At 50.4% G+C, this 23,837-nt stretch overlaps 2 protein-coding genes across 7 annotated transcripts in view; both read left to right on the top strand.

The window, feature by feature from the left end:
• The first annotated feature begins 509 nt into the window (after positions 1-509).
• PTPN22 (protein tyrosine phosphatase non-receptor type 22) lies at positions 510-20,186 on the top strand. Of its 2 annotated transcripts, XM_064472063.1 has the most exons (21): positions 510-909; positions 4,805-4,913; positions 5,755-5,831; positions 6,790-6,885; positions 7,302-7,340; positions 7,669-7,740; positions 7,835-7,894; positions 8,343-8,485; positions 9,002-9,068; positions 9,931-10,008; positions 10,555-10,647; positions 12,047-12,123; positions 12,945-13,705; positions 14,676-14,759; positions 14,900-15,030; positions 15,572-15,599; positions 16,023-16,103; positions 16,396-16,499; positions 17,130-17,160; positions 17,904-17,981; positions 18,627-20,186. In XM_064472063.1, exons 1-21 carry the CDS (start codon positions 823-825, stop codon positions 18,689-18,691), a joined length of 2,361 nt encoding a protein of 786 aa, XP_064328133.1. In that variant the 5' UTR covers positions 510-822; the 3' UTR covers positions 18,692-20,186. The 2 variants fall into 2 exon arrangements, with proteins under 2 accessions (XP_064328133.1, XP_064328132.1); XM_064472062.1 differs by lacking the exons at positions 17,904-17,981; positions 18,627-20,186 and having other exon boundaries at positions 17,130-17,884.
• Positions 20,187-21,635: 1,449 nt separating this feature from the next.
• LOC104049174 (protein PHTF1) overlaps positions 21,636-23,837 on the top strand; it is a 32,076-nt gene continuing 29,874 nt past the window's right edge. The window contains exon 1 of one of the 5 annotated variants that reach the window (XM_064472058.1): positions 21,636-22,104. In XM_064472058.1, the coding sequence (XP_064328128.1) occupies positions 21,684-22,104 (421 nt within the window). In that variant the 5' untranslated portion in view covers positions 21,636-21,683. The remainder of the gene's footprint in view (positions 22,105-23,837) is intronic. The other 4 variants (XM_064472054.1, XM_064472053.1, XR_010376098.1 and 1 more) reach the window with 4 other exon arrangements.

Below are 23,837 nucleotides of genomic sequence, written 5' to 3'. Positions count from 1 at the left end.
GGAGTGAGTGAGGTGAATAAGGCTGCCATAATTAACTGGATTTCCATAGACTACTGGACTCAGATCTGACCCTCTCTTCTAGCCCAAGCTACCAGACGTGGGGAACTGTGGCTGGAAGAGTTGACCTGAAGCATGTTGATAGGTTGTCTCTGCTCAGAAGCAGCTGTGCGGTTCAGGGGAGCAACACGTGCGAGCCAGGTCCAGGTGCTCAGCATCTGCCTGAAGTATTCTTTCAAAACATTTTGCAGTTAATGTGGAAAACAGGCTTGGTTACAAGTGTGAAGGGCAACCGTGGATTTTGCACGCTGCCTTAGGGACTATTCTAGCCGCAGCGTATTCCGAGTCTGCAGCCTTCCCGCCGCGACCCGCGGGCGCCCCGCTCAGCTGCTGCCCGCCGTGCTTGCCCCCCTGCACCGTGGCCCAGCAGTGCCGTGCTGCTGCTGTCGGCTGGGCACGGCGCTTAAAGACGCAGGATGCCGGGGCGCTCGGCTCTGGTTTCCAACATCTGGCCATCTTCGTGGCACAGCGCGTGGGGAAACTCGGCTCCTGCCACGAGGCTCCTGCCCAGCTCGGTGCTGCTGTGGGGCGCACGCGAAGAGCGTGTGGTTTTAAAAGGAGGCGCTAGGGCCCCAGGTTGTGTGTTTTGTTTTGTTATTTGACCACGATATCTGTTACGTACTAATTTCCTTTAAGACTTGTGATGAAGTCAGTAAACCACAGCCTGCCACGAGTGCTCTCCAGGCTGGTGCTTTCCACTGCGGCACGCACTTGACATGACCGTTCCCAGGTTCGGCAGGACAGTTACACTCGCTCTCCGGCAACATGGACCAGAGGGAGATTCTGCTGCAAAACCTGGAAAGGGCCCAAGGCAAGAAGCTCAGCCGAGAAGAGTTTGTAGACGAGTTTTTGGTAAGTTTGCTTAAGGCACGGCTCTGTGTTTCAGTTGATTTTAAAGGGAACTTCCTAGCCACTTCTCCTCAAACGGGGATGTGATTTGCATGCGACAATAAGATTTTCTATGAATTTTACAGCAGAAAGAGACGCAGGAGTTAGCTGGGGTAAAAGGAATGTAAAGACAGAAGAGTAATTTAGTAGTTTGTATTCAAAGCAAAAATGTTTGCTTTTTAACTAATTACCTCCATGCTTCCTGTTTTCTACTTTGCAAATGCACTTGTCAAGACACAGTTTCACTTTGCCTGGTAATACAACTGCGGGTATAGAGGAATACGGAGCCACTGCCCCTTCTCCCCACTGCAATCTGTTATATCTGTGATGCACGTGTTCCTGTCAGGGATGTCCGGTTGCACTTGAGATAGCTTTTCCTTTTCTGATTTCAGTAGAGCCCCATCCTGCCCCTGTACCACCTGCAGAGCAGGGAGCGGGTGTTCAGGTAAATGCCCTGTGGACCCGAGACTGTTCCACCTCCCGTTGGCACCGGGCACCTTGGCCACGGCGTGATGAGATGGCCATCTGAGCGGCTGGACGGGCCGTTTCTCCAGCCGCCAGCGCTGCGCTGCTACGTGGGACGACTTGTGCATCCGTTTGCAGGAGTGCACGCGCCCTACGTCCAGCACTGCTTCTGCCCCCTCCTGGAAACTAATTTCTTGTTCCCTAAAGGCAAAACTAGCAAAAATGCTGATGGCTTTTGCCTTCGCCAGCATTCCGCAGTGTCTAGCTGGTTGAGATCTGTGCAGTGCTCTGATCTGTGAGCTCTCTGACATCTTTTTGTTTGGGTGGCAGTGGTGAGTCTTAGATAGCAATCTGCTGTCTCAGAGTTAAAGCTGATGGCTGGCAATGGCTGCTGATTGATCTGCTGGAGGAAGGTTGCTCTAGCAGGCAGTCTGGGCTGCTCTGAGAAGCAAAAGCATTGCCCAGCTTTAGCAGACATAGGGAAGGGTAAAACCAGTACATGTGTAGGATCTGAGATGTCTCAAATGCCAGAATAGCCACTGGCCGCGAGCTACCCCCCCGCATACAAGGGCTGCATCAGGCAGTGGTCTCTGGGGAAGGTGCAGGGGTTACTTAGGAGTCCCCACAAGATCCAGCCCTGCTTTGTTGTACCAGTGAAGAATGGCACTTCAAACACTTGGGAAAAGCTTAGTGCTCTGTTTCCAGGTGTCTGGGTTGGAGGGAAGTGATTAATCTGAGTCTGCAGTGACAGTCTGTTGTTCCACGGAAAAAAGCGCTGTCGCAGGCTGCTGCGTTTCCCCCTCTCGCTGCTGCGCTGGGGTTGTACTGTGCCGAGCGAGGCAGCAGGGCTGCGGAGCCTCAGTGCATGTGCTAGTTCTAGCAGCCAAATGTACAGTTAGTTTTCTGACCAAAATGGCAGGTAGAAGTGGTCAGGGCTGTTTCCTCTTGTACTGGGAAGAGATCTTCCCAGGACGGCCTGAGCTGTTGGCCACTTTTGCAAGTGCAGAAGCCTTAACAGGCAATCGTGATGGCTTGCGTTTCCAAACGTGGTAGAAACGTTCAGTGCTATTTCTCCATCCTAATGTCTCTCTTTGTGTGAGCAAGCATTTGTACTTGCCAATTGTGGAGGTGTTACTGTAAATGGCAGGTTTTTTTGTTCGAGTCCCCGTTTCTGTTTGTGCAGTCTCACAGCAAGAGTTTGATCCTTACTGCTCTCACTTGCTTTCTCATATGTAGCCATTTCCCAGGCTCTTTTATGACAGTTTATGTAGGGCCAGAAAAGTAAAGTGATTCAGAGCCTCAGCTATGAGAAGGTTGGCTTCAGCACTAAGAAAGCGTACCCTGGAAGTTGGGGTTGCGTTGGAAGGAGGCAGGTGGAGGATGCGACCAACGCAAGAAGAGCTCGGGATGCACAGGGATGTGTAGTCTACAAAAGCCATCCAGCTCCCACGACTTCTGCCACACTGTGCCTGCCCCCACGTTCTTGACTAATAGAGACTGGACACGTGGACTGACCTGTGCCTCCTGTACTTTCCTCCTGACTCAGTCCATCCAGGTCAGCGAGGTGCAACTCCTGTGGTATTGCGGCTGGAGAGCAGCAGAATTTAGAGCTTAAAAATTGCAGTTTAATGTTAAAAACCAGCAACTCTGACTTGGATCTGAATCTGAATATCTGTGCACAGAAATACTGTTGCTGTATGTACCTTTTATCTGTCGTATTGCTAAGGGGCTGCTTGGCTTGATCAAATATGTACGAGCTACAAAGCCCTCCAGCTCCTGATGTGGTCTTCCAGCAAATATCATCACTCCGTAGCTTAATGCATGCGGGCCCAGGAGGGTGTCGTGTCCTAGCGGGTGCTCATCTAGAGCAGGCTGGACTCAAGGGGAGTTTTGCAGCTCTCCCACAGCTGCTAATACGTCAGGTCTGCAGCAAGGAAGGACGGGGACAGGATTCTCAAAACTGGACGAGAGCTTCTGGGAGAGCTGAAACGCAGACAGTTATGAGCCCCTGTGGGAAGGTCACTGGTGGGCTGACTCTTGGGTGATTCACGGTGAGCACCCAAAAATCAGGGCCCTGACACCATCAGGACTCCCGCGATTCCCGCTCATATGCTGTCGTGCCAGAGCTGCAGCCTCCGAGCCCTCGGGCGTGCTGGGGAGGGCTTTGCTGGTACCAGCAGGAGGGCCTGCTGCCCTCCCACGCTCACCCCTTTGGCCACAGCACTGTTTCGGTTCGGCAGCCTGAGACCAGTGGGCTGTTTTTCCCCGCACCGTGAGGGCTGAGCCACCATTCCCGCGAGCAGCTCAGGCGGCTCACTGTGAGGTGTGCACGAGGCATGGGAGACCCTCTCACCTTGCAGCTCAGGTGTGCCCGTGGTCCCTTCCCTTTGCTTTTCACCCCTGCGCACCTTCTTCTTTCACAAAGGCGCACGATGCTGGGGGTGCTCCTCTCAGCCCAGTTCTCTGGACCCCAGCAGTGATGTCCAGGAGAAGGTCTGTGAAGGTATGGCTCCATGGGGGTGGGAAAGGGAGCCTTACCCTTTGGAGCGTCAAACCATAGAGACACTGATTAGGGAAATGGCCTTTTGTTAAATCAAAAGCACGCCTTGGTGGCAAGAAAAGTGGTTAGGTAGACAAAAAATTATGAAAGAAAAAATATGGCAGAAGTGGTGCTTTCGAAGTTGATGGTAATGAACAGTGTGTGTTATTTAGAAGCTTATGTCAGTGAAATAAAATTCTGTGCTTTGGCAGGAAAAAGATGCTTGAACTCTCCAGGAGTGCTGCAGCTTTATCCTAGAAATGAAAGAGACAGAGATTCATGCCCCTGAGGGTTTATCCTAGGACTCCTCCTCCTTTCTCTTTCATCAGTGCATGTAGCTACTTTGCTCGGATTGCTAGTGCTCCTTTACTGGCTTGAGCAGTGCTGCTTGCAGCTACAGATGGGAGTGTTTTTACCAATGTGAGAAAATCAATTAATTTAGCTGGCTTTTCTGATATAATTTGTTAAAGGTGGTGTAACATTGTTACTCCTCTTATCTGGGTGCCATTTATACTGAGAATGATTCCCCTGTGTCTGACTTATTTGTGAGGGCGATGCTTTATGTGCCGGATAAATGCATCACTTCACTTCAGAAGCCTACGTGCCCAAGCCTCGTGTGGGCACTACCTCAGCACACACTTTCCATTCTTCAGAAGCCTGTGCTGGGGCTCTCAGGTGGCTTCTGTCTCTATTCTTGCTCTAAGTACCTTGAGAAAAGCCACTCAGGAAAGAATTAATGGTGCAGACCTTGCTTTGTGGTAGTGAACCTGACCCCTAGAGACCTTCACACATACTCTCTAGTAGTGCATTGTATGTAGCACATCTGCTGTAATTTGTTCCACTCTTTTATCACAGAAGCTGAAAAGGCAGTCAACAAAGTACAGATCGGATAAAATCTACCCTACAGCAGCATCTGAGCAACCAGAGAACATCAAGAAGAACAGATACAAGGACATCTTACCCTGTAGGTTGGAAATGGCAAATGTTCCTATTCAGCCCTTTTTTTGTTTTGCTAGCTCGAGTCTGCTCTCTTCCTCCAGTATCTGCCTGCACAGTTGCTTGCATGTGAGCCTATCACCGGCTCTCAGCTGGCCTTGATTCTGCTGTTCAGATTTAGGGCGTTATCTTTGACTGTTGCAGTGCATGCTCTGGAACGCTTCGGCACATATTTTCTGTCGACAGAACTTCTGTTCATAGGAAACACATCCTCTGATGATAGTCCTTGCACGCTTTCAGGGTAGCATTGCCACCGCTTGTTTTCCAAGGCCTTCTAGAGAATGGCTTTGGCCAAAGGTGTCTCCGTGATGTACACAGCAGAGTACAGTTAAAAACCATTGCGGCTTGCCCTGGCTTGGTGCAGTAGTCTCCAAAGAAGGGTCTGTCCTAGGATCAGAGCAGACTGTCGCTTTCATCCATTCTAGCTTGAAAAAAAATAACCCAGAGACCTCACCTGAGCCTGTAAGGCGGAGTGTGGGGTGATTCTAGGCTTGGCTTGCTCCATGGTCAGAGGAGATCGGCATTGCACTGGGGCAGTGGCAGCATCTGCAGCTCTTGCCTAAGCCCTCACCACCACGCTAAAGCGAGCTTGCCTGTCTGCTGCCTGCGTGTGGGCAACGGCAGTTCTGTGCAGGGCTATCGGTAGGTGCAGGAGGGGGCATTAGCTACTTGCACAGCCGCTCATCTGCTCTGGGATGAGCTCTCTGATGTATGTGCTCCTCCGAAGCACCTTGCGCTGCAGTCTGAGATGCTCAGCCACCATGAGAGACAAGCAGTAACTGCTGCTGCTTCTGTTTTTGTGTCCGCAGTTGACCACAGCAGAGTGGAGTTGTCCCTAATCACATCAGATGCGGATTCTCATTACATCAATGCCAACTTCATCAAGGTATTGCTTCTTTCATGGTGTTTTGCCGTGTAACGGTGTTTGTAGCAGCTGTTAGTGCTGCCTGGGTGGGTTGTGCCAGAAGGAACAGGTCCTGGGGCTCTGGTGAGTGAAAGGACTATGAGTAGTTTCTGGGCTGTGCTCAAGGATAACTGATGTAAAGATGTGTACGATCGGTGAGCCCTTCAAAAACTCCCTGTACAGCACAGAGGCACTAGGCCACAGCGCAAGGGACATACGCTCATATTGGGGTGGGTGATGGAACAGTTTGTGGCTCACAGCCCTGACTTCCTCGTTGGTGTTACTGCCTTTGGTGGGTGATGGTGGTGCAAAATTGCCTGTGGCCAGAATCGCCTTGCCTGAAACCAGTGCAGAGGCAGGAAGCCGTGCACCGCAGCACAGCTCAGACCCGCTGCAGTGGCAAGCGACAGGGCAGGTCAGTGCAGGCTGGTTCTCCATCAGGAGCTCCACGTGTTTTGCGGATCTCCGGTGCTCATGACCCTTCTCTGATGGAGAAATAGAAGGTTTCCTTCATTCTCCACAATAGTGACTGAGGGCTACGCGTAACCCATCTGCAGAAGAACAGACCTTCGCAAGGGGATCATGGTTCGCTCTTTGGCCAACAGCCACAGATGTGCCAAGCTGCACACCAGAGAGCTGGATCAGCTGTTGCAGCATCACCCCCAAGCTCCCAAATGCACTGCAAGAACTGGTGGTCTCTGGGAGCAGATCTTGCCTCAAGCCCAGCTCCCTGGCTTGGGTCTTCCTTTGGGAGGTTTGCACAACATTGGCTTCTGGTTGCTTAATTTAATTTAGGTGCCTAAATTTTAACTATATAAAAGCCCTTCTAAGTCCTTAATGGGCTCATTGGATAGAAGTAAGATTCAGAAAGAGCGATGACTTTATTTCTGCTAATGAACTACGCAAATACATCTCATGTCTGATCTGAATGCGGTTTTAGGGCGTCTATGGGCCAAGAGCATACATTGCAACACAGGGTCCTCTCCCCACCACTGTCATTGACTTTTGGAGGATGATTTGGGAGTACAAAGTCCTGGTAAGGTGCAGATTTATATGCGCGGCTTCATTCATTTATTTATTTATTTATAAAGAAAAGTTGTCCGTACAGCCAGCCAGAAGTTCTTTTTGACTAAGCAGAGAGCGGGAGTGTCAGGGCTTTACCTCAGAGGGTGTGTGTGCCCTGCATCCTTCCTGTGAGCCTCCTCCACGCGCGTGCTGAGGCAGGAGCCTGCGCGTGGCTACCTCTTCACCTGGGCTCTGAGTGGGAAGGGTCCCCACGCCCGGCTGCGGATGGTGTCCTGAGCCTGATTTGCCGAGCAGTCTGGGACACTGGGGAAGGCAGCCCACAGAACTGGCTCACTGCTGATGAGTACCCACAAGTGATGGGTTTGATTTTGCTGCCTGGATAAGAAACTCGTGTCCAGACTTTTCTAATGAACCTTCTTTTTGCAGATTGTGGTCATGGCTTGTATGGAGTTTGAAATGGGAAAGGTGAGTAACGTGTTAGAGAGGGCCTCTGCGGTGACAGTACCAGGGCAAGGGCGGAGGGATGCAGGTTTTTATCAAATCCCATCAGTGACAGCGAGTTTCTGTTTGGTATGAGCTGTTCCCTGACTCCCCAGCTGCAGATTCTTAAACCATTTCCAGTAGTGGAGCTAACCTCTTTGGAAGGGAAAAGCCAGCAATGATGGCTTCAGGGAAGGGGAGGCTGGAGCTGGCCAGTGGCAAGAGCCGGGCCTCCTCCCAGCACAAGCGAGAGAGGAGACAGCGCGGGTGGGCCAGTGGTGAGTAACCAAACATGTCCTGCTTCTCGCTACAGAAGAAATGTGAGCGGTACTGGGCAGAGGTGGGCGGCCCTCCCCTGCAGTCTGGTCCTTTCTCCGTTGCCTGTGTGAGTACAGCTGCCGCAAGAACCGTGTCACATCACGTGCACTGGAAACTCATGTCATCCGCAGAAAATGTGACCCTAACTTCTTGTTCTGCAGGAAGCTGAAGAGAAGAAAAATGACTATGTCATTAGGACTTTAAAGGTGACCCTGAATGAGGTAAGTAGGAAAGGTCAAGGCAGGAAATGCATCTTGGCTAGCTTTAATGTATAAATATTAACATATGGCACACTTCGTGCAAAAAAGTTTATGCTGCTCAGCCTGCTGTTTTAGGTTTGACAGTAAGAAGAAAGTAAAAAATTAATTAACTCACACCTCAATTTCTGAAGCTGTTTGTCAGTTGTCGCAAACCAGACCCTGGGTAAGTGGGGCCAACAGGTAACATCAAGAATGTCATAAAATAGCAATGCTTCTTTTGTAGCAAGAAAAACTGCAAACTGCACCTCTAACATTTGCCCACCAATGCAGATGGGAACTAGAGATGTCTGCAGCACGGCAGCTTCCCCTTGCTGTGTCCCTGTCCCAGTCTGTGCCCGTGGGAGCTGCGGCAGCATCCCCTCGGTGGTGCAGGCCAGCCCCGGACCCTGCCAGCGCTCTTCTCTTGCAGGAAATCCGCACCGTCCACCAGTTCCACTATAAAAACTGGCCGGACCACGATGTCCCCTCATCCATTGACCCCATCCTGGAGCTCATCGGTGAGATTCGTTGCTACCAGCCGGATGACAGCATCCCCATCTGCATCCACTGTAGGTGGGTGAGGCGGTCACCGGTGCGGAAGGGCTGCCAGCCCGCTGCGCTCTCGCTCCCCGAGCGGCCGCAGCAGGGGTGGCTGCTGGCGCAAGCCTGCAGCCAAGCTCCTCTCGTAGGAAGTCCTAAGGCAAAGGTGTCCTCTGAGAACAGCTAGCACGGCTGGGTGGCAGGAAAGGAGACAGCAGCAGGCCAGTGACTGCAGGTGTAGTTAAGAGACCACCAACCCTGGGCATGTCCACGTGTGGGCTGGTCACCACGGGAGGACTGAGAACTGTTGGCAGGAGCACGAGATGTGCCTTCCAGCCTGCAGCAGAGCTGTGGGCAGGTGGAGCCTTATGTGGGGCAGGTGAAGCTGCAGCAGGAGCAGCAGGGCCATCGTGTGGCTCTGCACCCTCCGCGATGTGGGATGGGAGGTTCACAGAAGGCTGTGGATCTTTTTCAAGTATCCTTGTCAGAAAACACAGCGTGCCCATCCTCTGACCTCTGCTAGCAACCTTGCTGTGACTGTCGTTGCAGTGCTGGCTGCGGGAGAACAGGAGTCATCTGTGCAATCGACTACACCCAGAAGCTGCTGAAGGACGGAGTGAGTGTCAGCCTGGTCTGCATCTCCGACTGGTGCCTGTGTGCAGCACCGCTGCATCTCTTCATCTCTCCCTCACCTCCTCTCTCCCCTTTCTCTCCCTTTCACCCCGCTCTGACTGCATGCAGGTGTATTTCAGATGACAGCCATGAATGGGAACTCCCTGCAGCCTGGCTGGAGAATGGTGGTGGCCAAACTGCTGATACCCCATTCCTGGTTTGTGCTGCTCCTCTCTCTGTAGGCTCTACAGCATCCGTGCCTTGCCTGTTGCCTTTGCTCCCCTCCCCATCCCAGTGCAAATAGCGCCCGATGCTTGTACTGATGGGGCAGAATCCTCCCTCCCGTTGCTCCCTCTGGCAAAGCCTTCAGATCAGGGAGCTTGCCTTTGCAGTGGCCTTCAGTCTTCAATACAAGTTTACTGTCTATATTTGTCTCTCCACACTTAAGATCAGAAATCCAGGGTTCCATACTAACACCTTGCTTTACTCTGACTTTTCAGTAAAAATATCTCTTTTAACAGTGAAGTAATCCCTGGCCTTACAGCAGGTTGCTGGGACTCTGAGGAGTGGCTGCTTTCTGTATCGCAGCAACCCTGGACCCACTGATCTGGGAAATTGGTGTCTTGCCCTTCATGCTATTCACAGCTGTTACCAATGCTGTTATGAAAGGATATTTTCTGTGGAGTGCAAGAGGGAGGAGGCAAGCTGGTTCATAATCAAAAATGGCACTTTAAGCAGGTCCTTTGTTAAAAATTCTTGCAATAACAGGCCTGAATTTTGGACGCTGCTCTAAACTGCATCGCAGCTTGGAAGCTGCTTGGAATTAGACCTGTCTGTAATTTTTTGTCTTTTCTCTCTCTTGCAAGATTGTTCCAGTGAACTTCAGTATTTTTAGTCTGATTCAGGAAATGCGCACGCAAAGGCCTTCCATAGTGCAGACCAAGGTACGTTCAGGAAATTTCTCCAGCTAGTACTGTCTCCATAGCGGGACCTCAGCTTTTCCCCAGGGGGTTCGCAGTAAGGAAACACAGAGCGGTTGTGCTGCTGGGAACTGGGGCCTGTGGATGTCCTGTAAGGTCCCTTTTCTGAAGAGAAGAATGATTTTGCAGAAATGAAGTTGGTAGCTGACCATTTCCTTGTAGACAGATGGAATAGCTTAGTGCTTGCAGTCTGATTTATTGAACGCTTACACTGTGAAACAGGGGACTGTCCAGGAAATAAAGTGGGAACTTTTCTCAGCTGATATAGGCTGAAGAGGAAGCTCAATGCAGAACAGTGTTGTTTGTGCATCTGAAAAAAAACCCCAAATGCTTCAGTCTGAACCCTTTGAGAGTTGTGGCTTCTACCTCTTCTGAGAATTTACCTGCCAATGGACTGGAAAGCAGGAGCTTCTCTCAGGGGCTGATGCTTGATTTGGGTAACAGGTGACCATTTACAAGTTCTGTAGGTGCTGGCTCTCATGGTTTTTTTTTTTTTTGTCTGGAATGCAGGAGCAGTATGAGCTGGTTTATGATGCGGTGATTGAGCTCTTCAAAAGGCAGATTAAAGCACTTGATGCCCAGGAAGATTCTACTGCTTCACAGGTAAAAGTGCCCAGGATAACACACCGCCTCTTGCAGCCCCAGGCATGCTGGCTCTAAACCTAGATTCCTACTGCAGAGGTCTCCTCTGCAGACCTGGAATGAATCGACGTGTTTCCTGCTACCCTTTATGCCCAAACTTTTCAAGTTAACCCAAGAGAATCCAGCTGTTTCCCTGGATGTGCAACGCTTACCGCAGGATTTGGCCCCAGGCGAGAGCTAAATTTTCTTTGGTATCAAAACCATTTTCTATATACTTTTGTAATTGTTTCATGTAATGAGTGAATAGAAAACCACCAACTTTCGACAGTAGCGGCTGATTTCCATGTGGATGTGCCAGTGAAACTTGTGTTCATGGAGCGCTTGCAAGCAACAGAGTGACTTTCAGCCTAGGTTGGGAAGCTTGGGTGCACAAGGTGGTATGGCTAAAGGGGTTAGTCTGCAAGGTGGTGGTATTCCAGTGAGGTAATGAGCATTACAGCCTGTTTGTGGGAGAGAGTAGGCTAAAATATCTTGTGAAAAATCATGTCAAAGTATTTCATATCTGATACATCTCTGAGGAAAACCAATGTGGTTTTGTTATGACGTTGTGTATAAACAGGAACATCCAAAATATCCATGCTTAAGCTTTTCTTTGTTCTTGCTGCTCTTCTGTGACTGCTGGCACAAACCTTACCTTTGCCTGTGTAGCTGTTTGCAATCTGGCTGAAGTAAATGCATGGCCATTCTTAGGCAAAGGCTGAAAGGCTGCAGTTAGCTTATTTAGTCAGAAGCTTTTGCCTAAAGGGTTGGGAACAAGATCCTGCGATGGGATGTGTGCCTCAGTTTTGCCATAGGATTTGCAGAATATTCCAAGCCACAGCTGAGTGAGAAAAGAGCTGGAAAGAGCCTCTTTCTGCATTGTGGACAGTCTGTAGGCAAAGCAGACGCAAGACTAGGTTGACACAAAATGCAGAAAACAATTCAAGTCCGGATGTGGTTTTGTAGCTCCTGGCCAAACCTCTCACCCGCCTAGGTCTCACTGCCCTCTGAAAGCACTTCGCAGAGCATGGGGGATGGTCATGTGCTGAAGTGTCACAAATGAAACCAGGCTGAGTGCCCTTGTGGGGTCCTGGAGGCAGAGTTGTCTGCACAGGCTGTTTTGCAGGTGTTTGGGACAGGTGGACGGTTGTACGGCTCGCTGTACTTTCATTTCAAAAAGGTGCTGAGAGGAATTGCTGTTCAGGAGGATCTGTCCTCAGTTTTCAGCTCCAATTTGGTGTTTTCAAGCTGATGTTTGTCACTTCCAAACAGCATCAATAGTTAAAAGTAGTTGGCACAAATTCCAACTCCTGAAATAATGTTTGTGTTCTTTGCATTCTTCCTCCTCACTCTCTTGTTTTCTAATCTTTTCTTTCACTAGGTAAAAACAAGGCATCCTGTAGCCAAGCCACTTCTGACTCCAGTGGAAGATATTTATTCTCTGAGATTACTAACCTGGTAAGGCCATAGCCCAAGTATCCCCTGGGTTAGTATTTTCAGTCACCCACACGATTCCAGGAAGATGCATTTTTTATGTATGCTTGGTGACACGGTTCTGTTTGAATGTTGCGTTTCAGTTGTCAGCAGGATCTGCATCCTCCCTTGAGTCCCACTTTGACGCTCACATTTGTTCCTAACATAATTCCTGCTCTTCTCACTGATGTGTCTCTGAGACTGAGTCTCAGCCTCTTCCTGGCATGTCACTATCTGTCCCCCTCTTCTGCCCTTGGGCCTGTTTCATGTTGTGCTCACATATGAACTGGAAACACCTCACAGGGCAGTGTAAAAAAAGGCTTAGGCACGTGGAGATGCCCCAGCGGTGGTTCATCTCAGCCCCCTGCCAGGAGCTGTGCACCCTGCAGGGTGCCCCCGACTGGTCCCATCTTTCACATGCGTGTGCCGCTCCAGTGCCTCTTGCTGTAGGAACAGCGAGCCCGAGGAGTCTAACTTCCCGACATGGGCAGCTTCAGAGGCTGTGGGCATGCTTTGCTTTTCTGTATCTGCTTTCTGTAAATAATTTTGCTTTGTGGTATAGTCTGCATTGAGGGCATAGTGTACCCGTGTAAAGGGGGCTCCTCAGTTCACCATTTAATGGGGTTCAAATGGGGCACCAGGGTGCACAGTCCTTCCCTCTGCTCCTTGCTTGAGGCTGAATCGGGCTCTATGTTCCTGGGGGACGGATCTGCTCTTAGGAGCAATGCTGTGGGGCCTTCTCAGCGGGCTAACACATTTCTGAGTACTAGATGGCTTTGACTTCACATCATGGTGCTTTATTGCAGCTCAGAGCAAGAGGAACAGGATGTGCATCAACATCTTCCTCCAGTGGTACAAAGCAAAGAGTCCCCGACGTCATTGTCTGCCACGGGAGTACACGGCAGCTCTGCGTGCGGGGTCCCTCCCATCAGACAGGCCATCTCCTTTGGCACTTTGAACCTCATCAACTGCAGGAAGGCGGCTGCCGCTGAGAAGTGGGGCGCTGGGGACACTCTCCAGAAACACCACAGTTTGGAGTTCAGCAGCATCTCTCCTGAGCAGCTGCTGCTGAACCTGGAGCCGAAGGGAGCAGGCAGGAGACGGCCTCGTGGTAGGCCACCTCTGACACGGACTGCATCGACCCCTTTTGTGCTGGCACAGCATGGAGAATGCTGGGAATGGGATGGAGGGGGTGTAAAGCCTGGTTTGAGTTCACAGCTGCCAAATGCCTGTTCCTCAAGCTTTCAGGTGAAGAAGCAGGACAGATTTTCCCCTGTTGAGCTGAACCATTCGAGCCGAGATGCAGACAGCCACCCAAGCCAGAGGAACCGTGGGCAATATCCCTACCCTTACTTCTCCTCAGCAGAAGACCCCTACTTCTCTTCACTGTCTCCAGATGACCCCATGTCCCTGGTGTTTAGTGAGTGCTTTGCAGAGGGGCAGGATGCACTTCTTCCTTCTTGCGCCGTGAGTGCCCCGCTGCAGCCTGCCGTGGCCAGCTCCCCACCACCCAGGCCTGTGTCCCACCACGCTCCCCTGCTGAATGAGGAGAGGATATCCTCCCCACGTAAGTGGTGCAGGACTGCGACGAGCTGGGCTCGGTCACTTCGGATTTCAGTGTTGTCTTTCGGCATCCGGGCAGGGCTGTAGCGGCTCCTCGGGACTGTGCTCCCACGGAAGCTGTGGGAGCAATTGGTTTCATCCTCACACTTGTTTCATCCTGCCTTAATTTTTTCCCATAAAAATAAACAGTATTCTTAGAGCAGGATGATTTGGGGTTTCGTGTTACACAGCTGCTCTAGACTACTGTGTCACCTCGGCACAGCTCTCACAGGAAGGCAGGGATCGGTACTGACCAGTTCTTAAAAACAGACTGCTCCAAGAAGCATTCAGAAAGCTCCCAGAAATGTTTTTTTTCTGAGGATCCAGTTTCCAGGTCCAAAACCACTCCTGTCTGCAGAGTGTCATGCAGGGGGGCACTGAGACTGAGAGAACCAGCACTTCAACATTAGCGTTTTGCCCAGATCTGTAGCTGTAAAACCATCACCCACCAGAATTATTCCTTGGTCTGGTCAGTCCTGGCCCAGTCAGACACTTCCCGCAGTCCACAGCTTTGGTATTTGCTCAGCTTTGTCCCACTCAGGCCCTTCAGCTCTCGGTGTCACAAAAGCGTGCTCGTTATCTAGATGCTAGAGACTCTCGGAAAGTTATGGGAGTTGCAGCACAAGCCAAGCAGCAGTGGTACTGCCAGCTGTGAGCTGGGCTGTGTGCTGGGGGCACGCTTGTCATTTCCCCTGTGCAATGGGAATTCTGCTGCCGACATGGCTGGAAGCCTGCCCTTGGGGCCACGTAGCCAGCAGCAGGTGAATTGGCGCTGCGAACTATTTTAACTGTTAACTACAGTTTAGAGGCGTTTAACCATCACCTCTGGCGCGCAGTCGGGCAAGAGCAGTCAGCGCTCAGAGTCTCTACAAAGGTCTGTAGCTCTCCTGCCGTGTCATGCCATGCAGGTAATCTGTCCATGTCTCCCCAATTAGCCACCCTGCCACAGCCGGATGACGATGATCCTCCACCCCTGCCCAAGCGAACCCCCGAGTCCTTTATTGTGGCCGGTGAATCTGGTAAGTGCATTTAACAAAGCAGGGGATGAGAAGTGCTCTGAGGGCTCTTCCCCTATTTCTGCGGTATCATAGCATCTGGCAGTGCCTTTGCTCCAGCTGTCTGGGATGAGAAACGACCTCTTGTGTTCAATTGTTTCTAGGACAATTTCCTCTGGCCAGTTCTGATTTTCAGCTTCCAGACAGAGACACAAATATCAGAACCTCTTCGGAGTGGAGTGGTGAGTCTCACTCAGAGGTGTTTAATGACTCAGTGAGACCGAGACCATGCAAGGTTAGTAAGTGGCTTTGTATCTCTTCTCCAGTGCTGTCGCTATGCCAATTGCCTCATGATGTTTCCTTCTGTGAGAAAGACCATAGTTTTGGCACTGTGTACTTTCCATAAATGATTTCAGGGTTCAGGAGTGGGAAGAAGATGTGGTCTCTGTCAGGCTCCTCCTTATCAGCATCTACTTTACCCCAAACATTATTTTTTGGGGTCCTCAATTCCATACAAGGTAGTAAAAATATTGTCCCTCTTTTAGAGAAGAATAATGAAGGCAGGAAGTTAGTGGTCCTCTGGGGTTCGCATCACCCTGTGGAACAGGCAGGAGCTGAACAAAATGTAGGCATCTTTTGACCATTCCATAGTTGAATTATAGCTTTGTGGAGTGAAACAACAAGGCGTAAGCCTACCTTCCATTACATGAGCATGGAGGTGTGCGTGGGAGGGTGTTTGCATGTAACATCATTTCCTCATCTTCTCTGGCTTGCTTGTGTGCAAGAGAACAACATTTGGTTGTAGGAATTTCAAATACCTTGTTTTTTGTTTCCAGAGTGTGAAGCTTCGGAGCCCACAAACAGGTATAAATTTAATGCTGAGATAAACTACCTTTGGAAATAAGGTCTGTGTTTAACTGAAGCTGCTTTACCATGTTTAGTAAATGCCTTTAGGACCTGTGCTCAGTCCAACGGAAATTTTCTGTTGCTAAATACTTCTGCAACTAAATAGTTCTAAACAGAACTAGACGGTTCTGCAGCGAAATGAACTGATGGTTTTATATTTCCTAATAAGCTCCTGCCTCACCCTGAACACAATGATGCTCCTTGCAGCATCCTCAGGCTAAGGGTTGTCGCATTTTTTGCTGCATGTTGTGTGTTTCCGTTAAGATGACTGACATGCTGGTTAAAGAGCTGTGGACCCCTCAGTGAACTGATGTATAGATATATATAGATATATATATATTTAAAGCTAGGTAACCAACTGTTTTATCTTTGCTTTCTTAGAGACAACCCGGGATCACTCTAACTCTCCTCCCCCGCTTCCTGAAAGAACCCCAGAGTCATTTGTTCTTGCTGATGCAACAAGTAAGTGATGTGTTATTTTCTCAGCATGTCACTGAAATTTTGTACGTTCACCTAAACCTGTAGATAGCCGAGGAGATCATGGCCCGCTTGTTCAAAGCCTTGCCAGCGGTAGTGCTTCAGGACTTAACCGCAGGGGAGTTCAGCAGACACAAAGAAAGTAAACTCAACTAGAAGACCTGCTGGAAACTTCTAGAATGGCTGCATTAGAGGAAATGAAAAGCAACAACGCACTTAGAAAAAAGCAGGAGGATTCCTGAATGACCACTGAAAATGTTCTAATGTATGTTCTCAGGTCTGCAGCCTGCTGTAAGACATTCTACAAGTCCTCCAGGCTTGGAGAACAATGCTTCTGAAACATTGACAAAAGAGCCTATGAAATGCTTCAGGAGAAGCAAGGTAAAAGACACAAAAGAAAAGCTATTGAAAATAGAGGGGGTGAGCGGAAAAGATCGTTCTTCCTACAGCTATCGCTACTTTTCACTGCTAATCTTGTGAAAAATTTCTGCCTTGAGACCACACACATTCAGGGCAAGGAAACAAAGACTAATAGAAATATTCTGTTGTAGAACCGCAAACAACCCCCGCTCTGCACTAGGAACAGAGTAACACAGCCCTGCCTGTGTGAATGATTATGCCTCGGCACTCCGTCCACCCGAAGTGCCGGCGCCTCTTGGGAGAAGTTGCTCGAGTGGAGTCTGAATTCCTGTGTAGGACAGACTCTGCTCATCACCAGCCTCCTCTTGTTGGGACAATTGTCCTTTGGGATGTTAGGGTTGAGCAGAAAAGCATTTGAGGAAACCAGCAAGAATCATACAAACTGGAGGCATTTGGTCTGGCTAGAAAAAAGCCAGGGACAAAGGGAATGGCAGAAGCCTGCATTTCAGTCGCAGCTGCTCTGCACGGTACTTTTTATGGGATATGATATGTGTGTATTTATCAGTGAAGACCCTTTATCATAGTAGCTGATCTACTGCTTGCTACATTCTTTCCAACAAGCCTTCTTTTTCTTTGCTTTTTTTCCTACAGAGCTTGAAAATATTGAAAAATGTGAAAAAGAGTAAGTCTTTCAGGCTAATGTGCATCTTCCTGATGGCTTTAAGCAAGTCTATAAACAAATATGTGGGACTGAATTTTCAAAAAGCTGAACTTGCCAAATGTGAAGTGCCCGGCATGTCTGCCCGCTTTGGAGTAGGACGTACAGAGCTGCCCTGGCTAGCTGAGTACCCTCTCATCTGGAGAGTAATAGTTGTTTCAGGAGTATCATCAGGATGCTCTGGTGCCCTTGTAATGCCCTTTGGGTACCCTGGGGACAGCTCCAGTGTACCCAAACTACCAAAGTCTTCAGGTCATTCAAACCAGCATTGTGGGACAAATACTCTAAAAATGGGGGATTAGGGGTGCTGTGGGGAATGTGAGCCCCATCCTGGATTCTGTCCAGGCTATTTGGAGCATAAATAAGGGGTTTGTCATTTACGTTCCCTTTGATCTAAAATTAAAATGCTCATCTTGAAAATAGGCCTGAAAAAACTGTTTAAAGTACTTCGGAGCAAACATCTGAGTGGATTGTGCTGCAGTAGCATGCTCGCTCCCTGCTATGAGCAAGCAATGCCGTTAGAGATGTGCGGCATTCAAGCTCTGCTAGTGTGGAAAGTACTGCACTTTGGCTTGTGCTGAAATAGCGTCGTGCCTAGTGCTATCGTGTGTGTGGCAGTATGTGTTTCCCTGTACGTGTGTCCAAGTCCAGCTCTTCAGGGAACTACCGTAGTGATTAACTGCTTTGGTCTAACTTTTTATTTCTAGGCATCTGTAGTCCGTCTTCACTGACAAAACCATCAGAATCTGCCCCGTCAAACCACTCGAGGTCTTTCCTTAGCTTTGGTATGTTTTTCTCTTTGTGCTTTGGTGTAGGAAGTACTGTTTTTTTGAAAGTCTAAATGCAGGTACCAGGCTGAATGCTAACAAGTTACAAACATTACAAATAATGCTTATTGTTTTTTACCCATTTACAGTCACAAATGGTTTAAAAAATAGGTAAGGGTGGACAACACGAGCCCTGAAAATGACTCTGACAAATGTTCTGGGTGTGTGCGAAGAGTCTGAAGCATGTATTTGGCCTTCCTGTATCTGAAAGCCTTTATGTGGCAACAGAGACAGCGGAAGACAAAGACAAAGCTGTGGCATTGCCACTAGGCTGCTGCCTTGTGTTGTGTAATGTGGCAGAGGAGAAATACCAGGTTTTCCGTTTTAAATTCTTGTACTAGAGAGTAGTCATTTATTAGATTAGGCACAAAATCTTGTTATCTTGATATTCATGCTATAATGACAGTATTTGTCAGAGACACGTTACTTTTGCATCAGTTGACTTACAAGTACAGGATGTTGCTTTAAGTCTACCATATCTGAAAGTTTGGGAAAGAACTGAAATGACAAGTATTCTCAAATACCATATTATGTTAAGGAACTGCATAATCGACATCTGTAACACACAGAATTTATTGCATTAAAAAAAAATTTTCTTCCTAGGCTTTGCAAATCGATTTTCAAAACCTAAAGGACCAAGAAGTCCACCACCAGCATGGAATATTTAGATATGTTTTATAGATTTGGCATTACAGATTGTGAAATCCTCCTTGAGTGCTCGTCCCAGTAAGGTTTCCATCAAAATAAATGCATCAAAAGCTGTTGCAGGATATTTGCAGCTCAGGCACTACTTTCACATTCTTCATCAACTCAAGTTTTAAAGAGAAGAAGAATATAGAAGTACCAGCAGCTAAGCACTTTTGGTTAATTCACAACAGGATGGAACCTAAAGATGGGAATAGATATTTTGTCCTCAGGAGGGATACGTTTTATTGTGTTTTGGAATGTATTCACTTGAAAAGGATGGATTTGAGTGTTCTGAAACAAAGCAGTGTAAACTGGTATATAGGATCCAGCGAAGACTATTGAACGACACGAAAGGCCAACGGAGTGGAGCACCGCAGAACAAGACTCTGGATCTGCGTAACTTCGCTCGCATGTGTAGGTCTACCATAACCAAAGATCTGCACTTCCCTATATGTTTACATTACTTGGGCTGAAAAAGAATTAGCATCTCAGGTTTTAGAAATAATTTTTCTTTAAGTTTTTTTTTTCATCTCAGTGAATCAGATAATTTGCCTAGATTTTTGGTCAATAAGACTAAGATGCTGATTGATGATATAGAAACTAAACCAGTGTAACAAGAATGCAAAATTAGCTGACTCAACTGCCCTCACTATCTGAAACAAACCAAACCAAACCAAAACACCACACCACCACAGCAAGCAACATAATATTGAATTTTTAAAGCAATGCTGTTTTTAAGGATTTGTGACTCTCCAGAACAAAATTTCAGATGAGTGTCTTGAAAGATGAGATTTCTAGACAGATCCCTCACCAGACTCCACTGCTATTTAACTCCTCAGTGGGGAGGGATAAAGATGCTGAAAACTGCTTTATATGATCATTTTCCTGTCGAGAGAGAGGAAAAGAAAGTGGCACTTGGGGGATTTGGTTGCAAAAGGAATCTGCTGACCACTACTGGAATTGAGAACCCAAACTGGTTTAAAAGCTACCTTTGCTGGAGCAATGGCTAATACAGCCCAGAGGGAGCCTGTCTTCTTTTTCACCAAAGTCACCTGTTTTCTCAACAGCAGAAACCAACAAAAGACCTTACGTAAATTATATTCCTATGCAAATATCTCTGTGTTGTGCCAAACCCACTGCCATCAGGCAGTGAAGCGGCCTGGACGCCAGCGAGGCTGAGACTGGAGGAGCGCCTCAATGCCTTCGCACGGCGGAGTTGGGCACGGGGGCCAAGCCTGTCCCCACGTGCTGGGCCAGCGGCCGCCATCTCACCCCGCCATCTCACGCCACCTAAAGCCCCGCCAGAACTGCAGCACCAGCTGCCGCACGCCAACCGACGGCCGGCCTTACCTCACATTTTACAGCGCTGTTGCTTGGAAAGGTGTACCAAAATTTGGTGATCGTGCATTTAATTGATGAAGCATTTTATGATGTGTGAGAGATGCCGTAAAAATAAAGTTTATTTATCAGCCTGCATGCCTGGTTGTACTGACAGGTGCGCTCAAGGGTCACGGTCACAAAGCGACTGGTGTTGCCGCCGGCAGACTGGGCACCGCACTTCTTGTGGTAACCCAGCCCATCTGTTGCGCTAAGGTTGGGATGTCACCCCTCTGGACTTTTGTAAATCCTTCAACATGGTCCCCTACAGCATCCTTCTCTCTAAATTGGGGAGATATGGATTTGATGGGTGGACTGTTAGGTGGAGGAGGAATTGGTTGGATGGTGGCATCCAGAGGGTAGTGGTCAACGGCTCAATGTCCAGATGGAGACCAGTGACGAGTGGTGTCCCTTGAAGCTGTACTGGGACCACTGCTGTTTAACATTTTCATCAATGACATGGGTAGTGGGATCAAGGGCACCCTCAGCACGATTGCAGGTGACACCAAGCTGAGCGGTGCAGTTGAAACACACACCAGAAGGATGGGATGTCATCCAGAGAGATCTGGACAAGCTGGAGAGTTGGGCCTGAGAGAAACTCGTGAGGTTCAATAAGGCCAAGTGCAAGGTCCTGCACCCAGGTCGGGGCAACCCCTGATATCAACACAGGCTGGGGGATGGAGGGACGGGGAGCAGCCCTGCCGAGAAGGACTTCGGGGTACCCGTGGGTGAAAGGATGGACATGAGCCAGCAACGTGCGCTGGCAGCCCAGGAAGCCAACCGTGCCCTGGGCTGCATCCCCAGCAGCGTGGGGTGAGGGAGGGGGTGCTGCCCCTCTGCCCCGCTCTGTGAGACCCCCCCGCAGCGCCGCCTCCAGCTCGGGGCTCCTCAGCACAAGGACGTGGACCTGTTGGAGCGGGGCCAGAGGGGGCACAGAAATGCTCCGAGGGCTGGAGCCCCCCTGCTGCGAGGCCGGGCTGGGGGAGCTGGGGTTGTTCAGCTGGAGAAGAGAAGGCTGCGGGGAGACCTTATTGCCGCCTTTTAAAGGGGGACTGTAGGATGGATGAGGGCAATCTCTTTGGCACGGCCTGTCGTGACAGGACAAGGGGTGATGGTTTTACACTAAAGGAGGGTAGATTTAGACCGGATATAAGTAAAAAAAATTTCAAAATTAGGGTGGTGAAGCACTGGAAGGGGTTGCCCAGAGAGGCTGTGGAGGCCCCATTCCTAGAGACATCCAAGGTCAGGCTGGACGGGGCTCTGAGCGACCTGATCTAGTCGATGATGTCCCTGCTCAGAGCAGTCGGCTGGACCCGATGGCCTCTAACGGCCCCTCACAACCCAACGGCCCCTCACAACACAACCCCTCCCGAGAGCCCCTGGCTTCCCGCGGCCCCGCGCGCCGCCCATTCCCGCCCGAGCACGTCACCGGCTCCCGACATCGCCCGGCCCGCGCCGCCAGCGCATGCGCCTTCCGGCGGACTACACCTCCCGGCGCACCGCCGGAGACTACGTCTCCCAGGGGGAGCGGCGCGGCGCCTGCGCAGTGCCGCCTGGCGCTCGGGCCATTTAAATGTGTGTGAGGGAGACTGTGAAATGGCTGCGCAGGTCGCTGCGGTGCGCGCAGTGTCCCGGGCCCCGGAGGAGCCGCCCCCGCTCCCCTCGGGGGACCGGCCTGGCCGGCCCCGCGGCGGCGGGCGGCGGCGGCGGGCCCCCCCCGGCGAGGCGGCGGGCGGCAAGCGGGCCCGGCTGAGCCAGCAGCTGTTGGCGGGGCCCGGCCCGGCGGAGCCGCTGCCCCCGGCCGCCCTGCCCGGCCTGCCCGCCGCCGCCGGGCTCTTCGCCTTCTCGCCGCTCACCCTGCCGCCGTCCGCCGCGCTGGAGGAGCGCCGCCACCATCACCACCACCGCCATCGCCCCGCCGCCGGCCCCGAGCCCGGCCGCCCGGCCGCCGGGCAGCCGCAGAAGGCGAGGCGGGGCAGCCCCGCGGACGGGGCAGCCGGGCGGCCCAGCAAGCGAGGTGAGGGGGGGGCGGGGGCGCGGCGGGGCTGAGCGGCCGCCGCCCGCCTGGGGCGCCGGGGGGGGTCGCTCCGCCGCGGCGGATCGCCCCCGGCGGAGCCCGCCCGCCACGTCCCGCGGCGGCGGCCTCGCACGCCGCCGTCCCCGGCCGAGCGGAGCGGTGCTCGCTGGGGCTCGGCTCGGCCTCGCCCGGGCGAAGGCGGGAGCGGCGGAGCCCGCTCGTGTGTGTCGGCGCGGGGCAGCGAGCGCCCAGCCGGGCTCCGGCCGTCCATGTCGCGGCTCCCCGCGGCAGCGGGCACGGCACGGCCGCGCTCGGGGCTTAAGCGCCGAGCCCGGCGTGCGGCAGCCGAGCCGCTGGCTCTGTGCGGGCAGCGGGAGCTCTGCCCGTGCTCCGGCGCTGCTGCTCAGAGTCGCCCTCGCCGCAGGTTCACCGTACAGGTGCTTCGGCGGTAAAGCTCGATTCCTATTGCGCCTGCATTAACCTGTACGAGAGCCGAGAAACTGCTGGGGCTTTGTTTTAATAAACGCCCTGCGATTTGTCTTAATGGGAAGGCCAAAATGTCTCTGGATTTTGGGGGGCAGGGGGAGCATGGAACTGTTTTTACCATTATAGAATGAGTGTTTTGGTTCTGGTCACAAATTTGTGACAGTAAAAGGCCTCTTAGTGAGGGCAACATAGATAAAAAGCATTGTAAAAGGTCCTGTAATAAAGCTACTGTGTTGTGAACTACACTCCAGGTGTATACATGAAGGTATTGTGCCAGAGAAACCAAAGATGCATGTGCTTACGGAAGTGAGGTCTAGAGTGTAAACTCTAGATAGTGCTGTCCTAAGACTAGGCAAAACTTATTATGGGGAGAGACTGTTCACTGCTGTGTAATGCTTCTAAACCACTGTGTTTGAATAACGACTGTAAAAACTACTGGATTGTAAATATCAAACTTTAGCTTGATAAAAGTCGGTGAAACTACAGAAGTAGTATATCTTCATAGGCTGGGAGTGTCACTGTATGTTAGTTCTAACCCAGTAATCAAATGAGGCCTCCTTTCAATGAAGGCTTAAACACTGTTAAAATTACCAGAGTCCCAGATTTGCAAAGGAAAGCTGTTTGCTAACTGCAGGTCCGAAGCTCTTCAGTACTTGCCATAGACTGCAAATGTGGTGGGTGTCAGGATGGAGCTGGATTTCTCTTCCTGTCTCCCAGTCTTTATTTCCATGTATGTTCTAAATAAACTGCCTGTTCCTCTGAGCATACTGGTTTTATCTTTGGCCACAGGTGACAATGAACATCTCCAGTGTTCTTGCTGTTCAGTAGTGATACTAGTGTGTTCAGTTATGTGATGTCTAATGGTTTTAGACTAGCTGAGTTATTGGCACTCCTGTTATTCTGCCTCACTGTGGGAGCCCATAGTGTGATGGCCTGGCTATAGCCTTCTTTGTGTTTGAGGTACTGGAGGCCTTCCATTTATTTAAAGAAATAATTAAAGCTGTATTTCCATCAAGATTGTCAGGCATTACTGTAATGTCACTGTCTAGCTTCACTTAACGCAGAGGTTACTCACTGTAGTGGGACTCTGCTGTGTACAGTGACAGTTAAGATAGCTGTTGTTTTCCTGCAAATAGATCAGTGATCACTGGAAGTTCCAAGATGCCCAGAGTGCTAGGTGTATGCCTGCTATTAGGGAACATCTTCAAACAGGAAGATAAACTCAGTTAAAACTAGTGCATGTCTGA

Source organism: Phalacrocorax carbo, chromosome 23 (genome assembly GCF_963921805.1).
Source record: "Phalacrocorax carbo chromosome 23, bPhaCar2.1, whole genome shotgun sequence".
Taxonomy (NCBI): Eukaryota; Metazoa; Chordata; class Aves; order Suliformes; family Phalacrocoracidae; genus Phalacrocorax; species Phalacrocorax carbo.
This window is presented reverse-complemented; position numbering and strand designations above follow the sequence as displayed.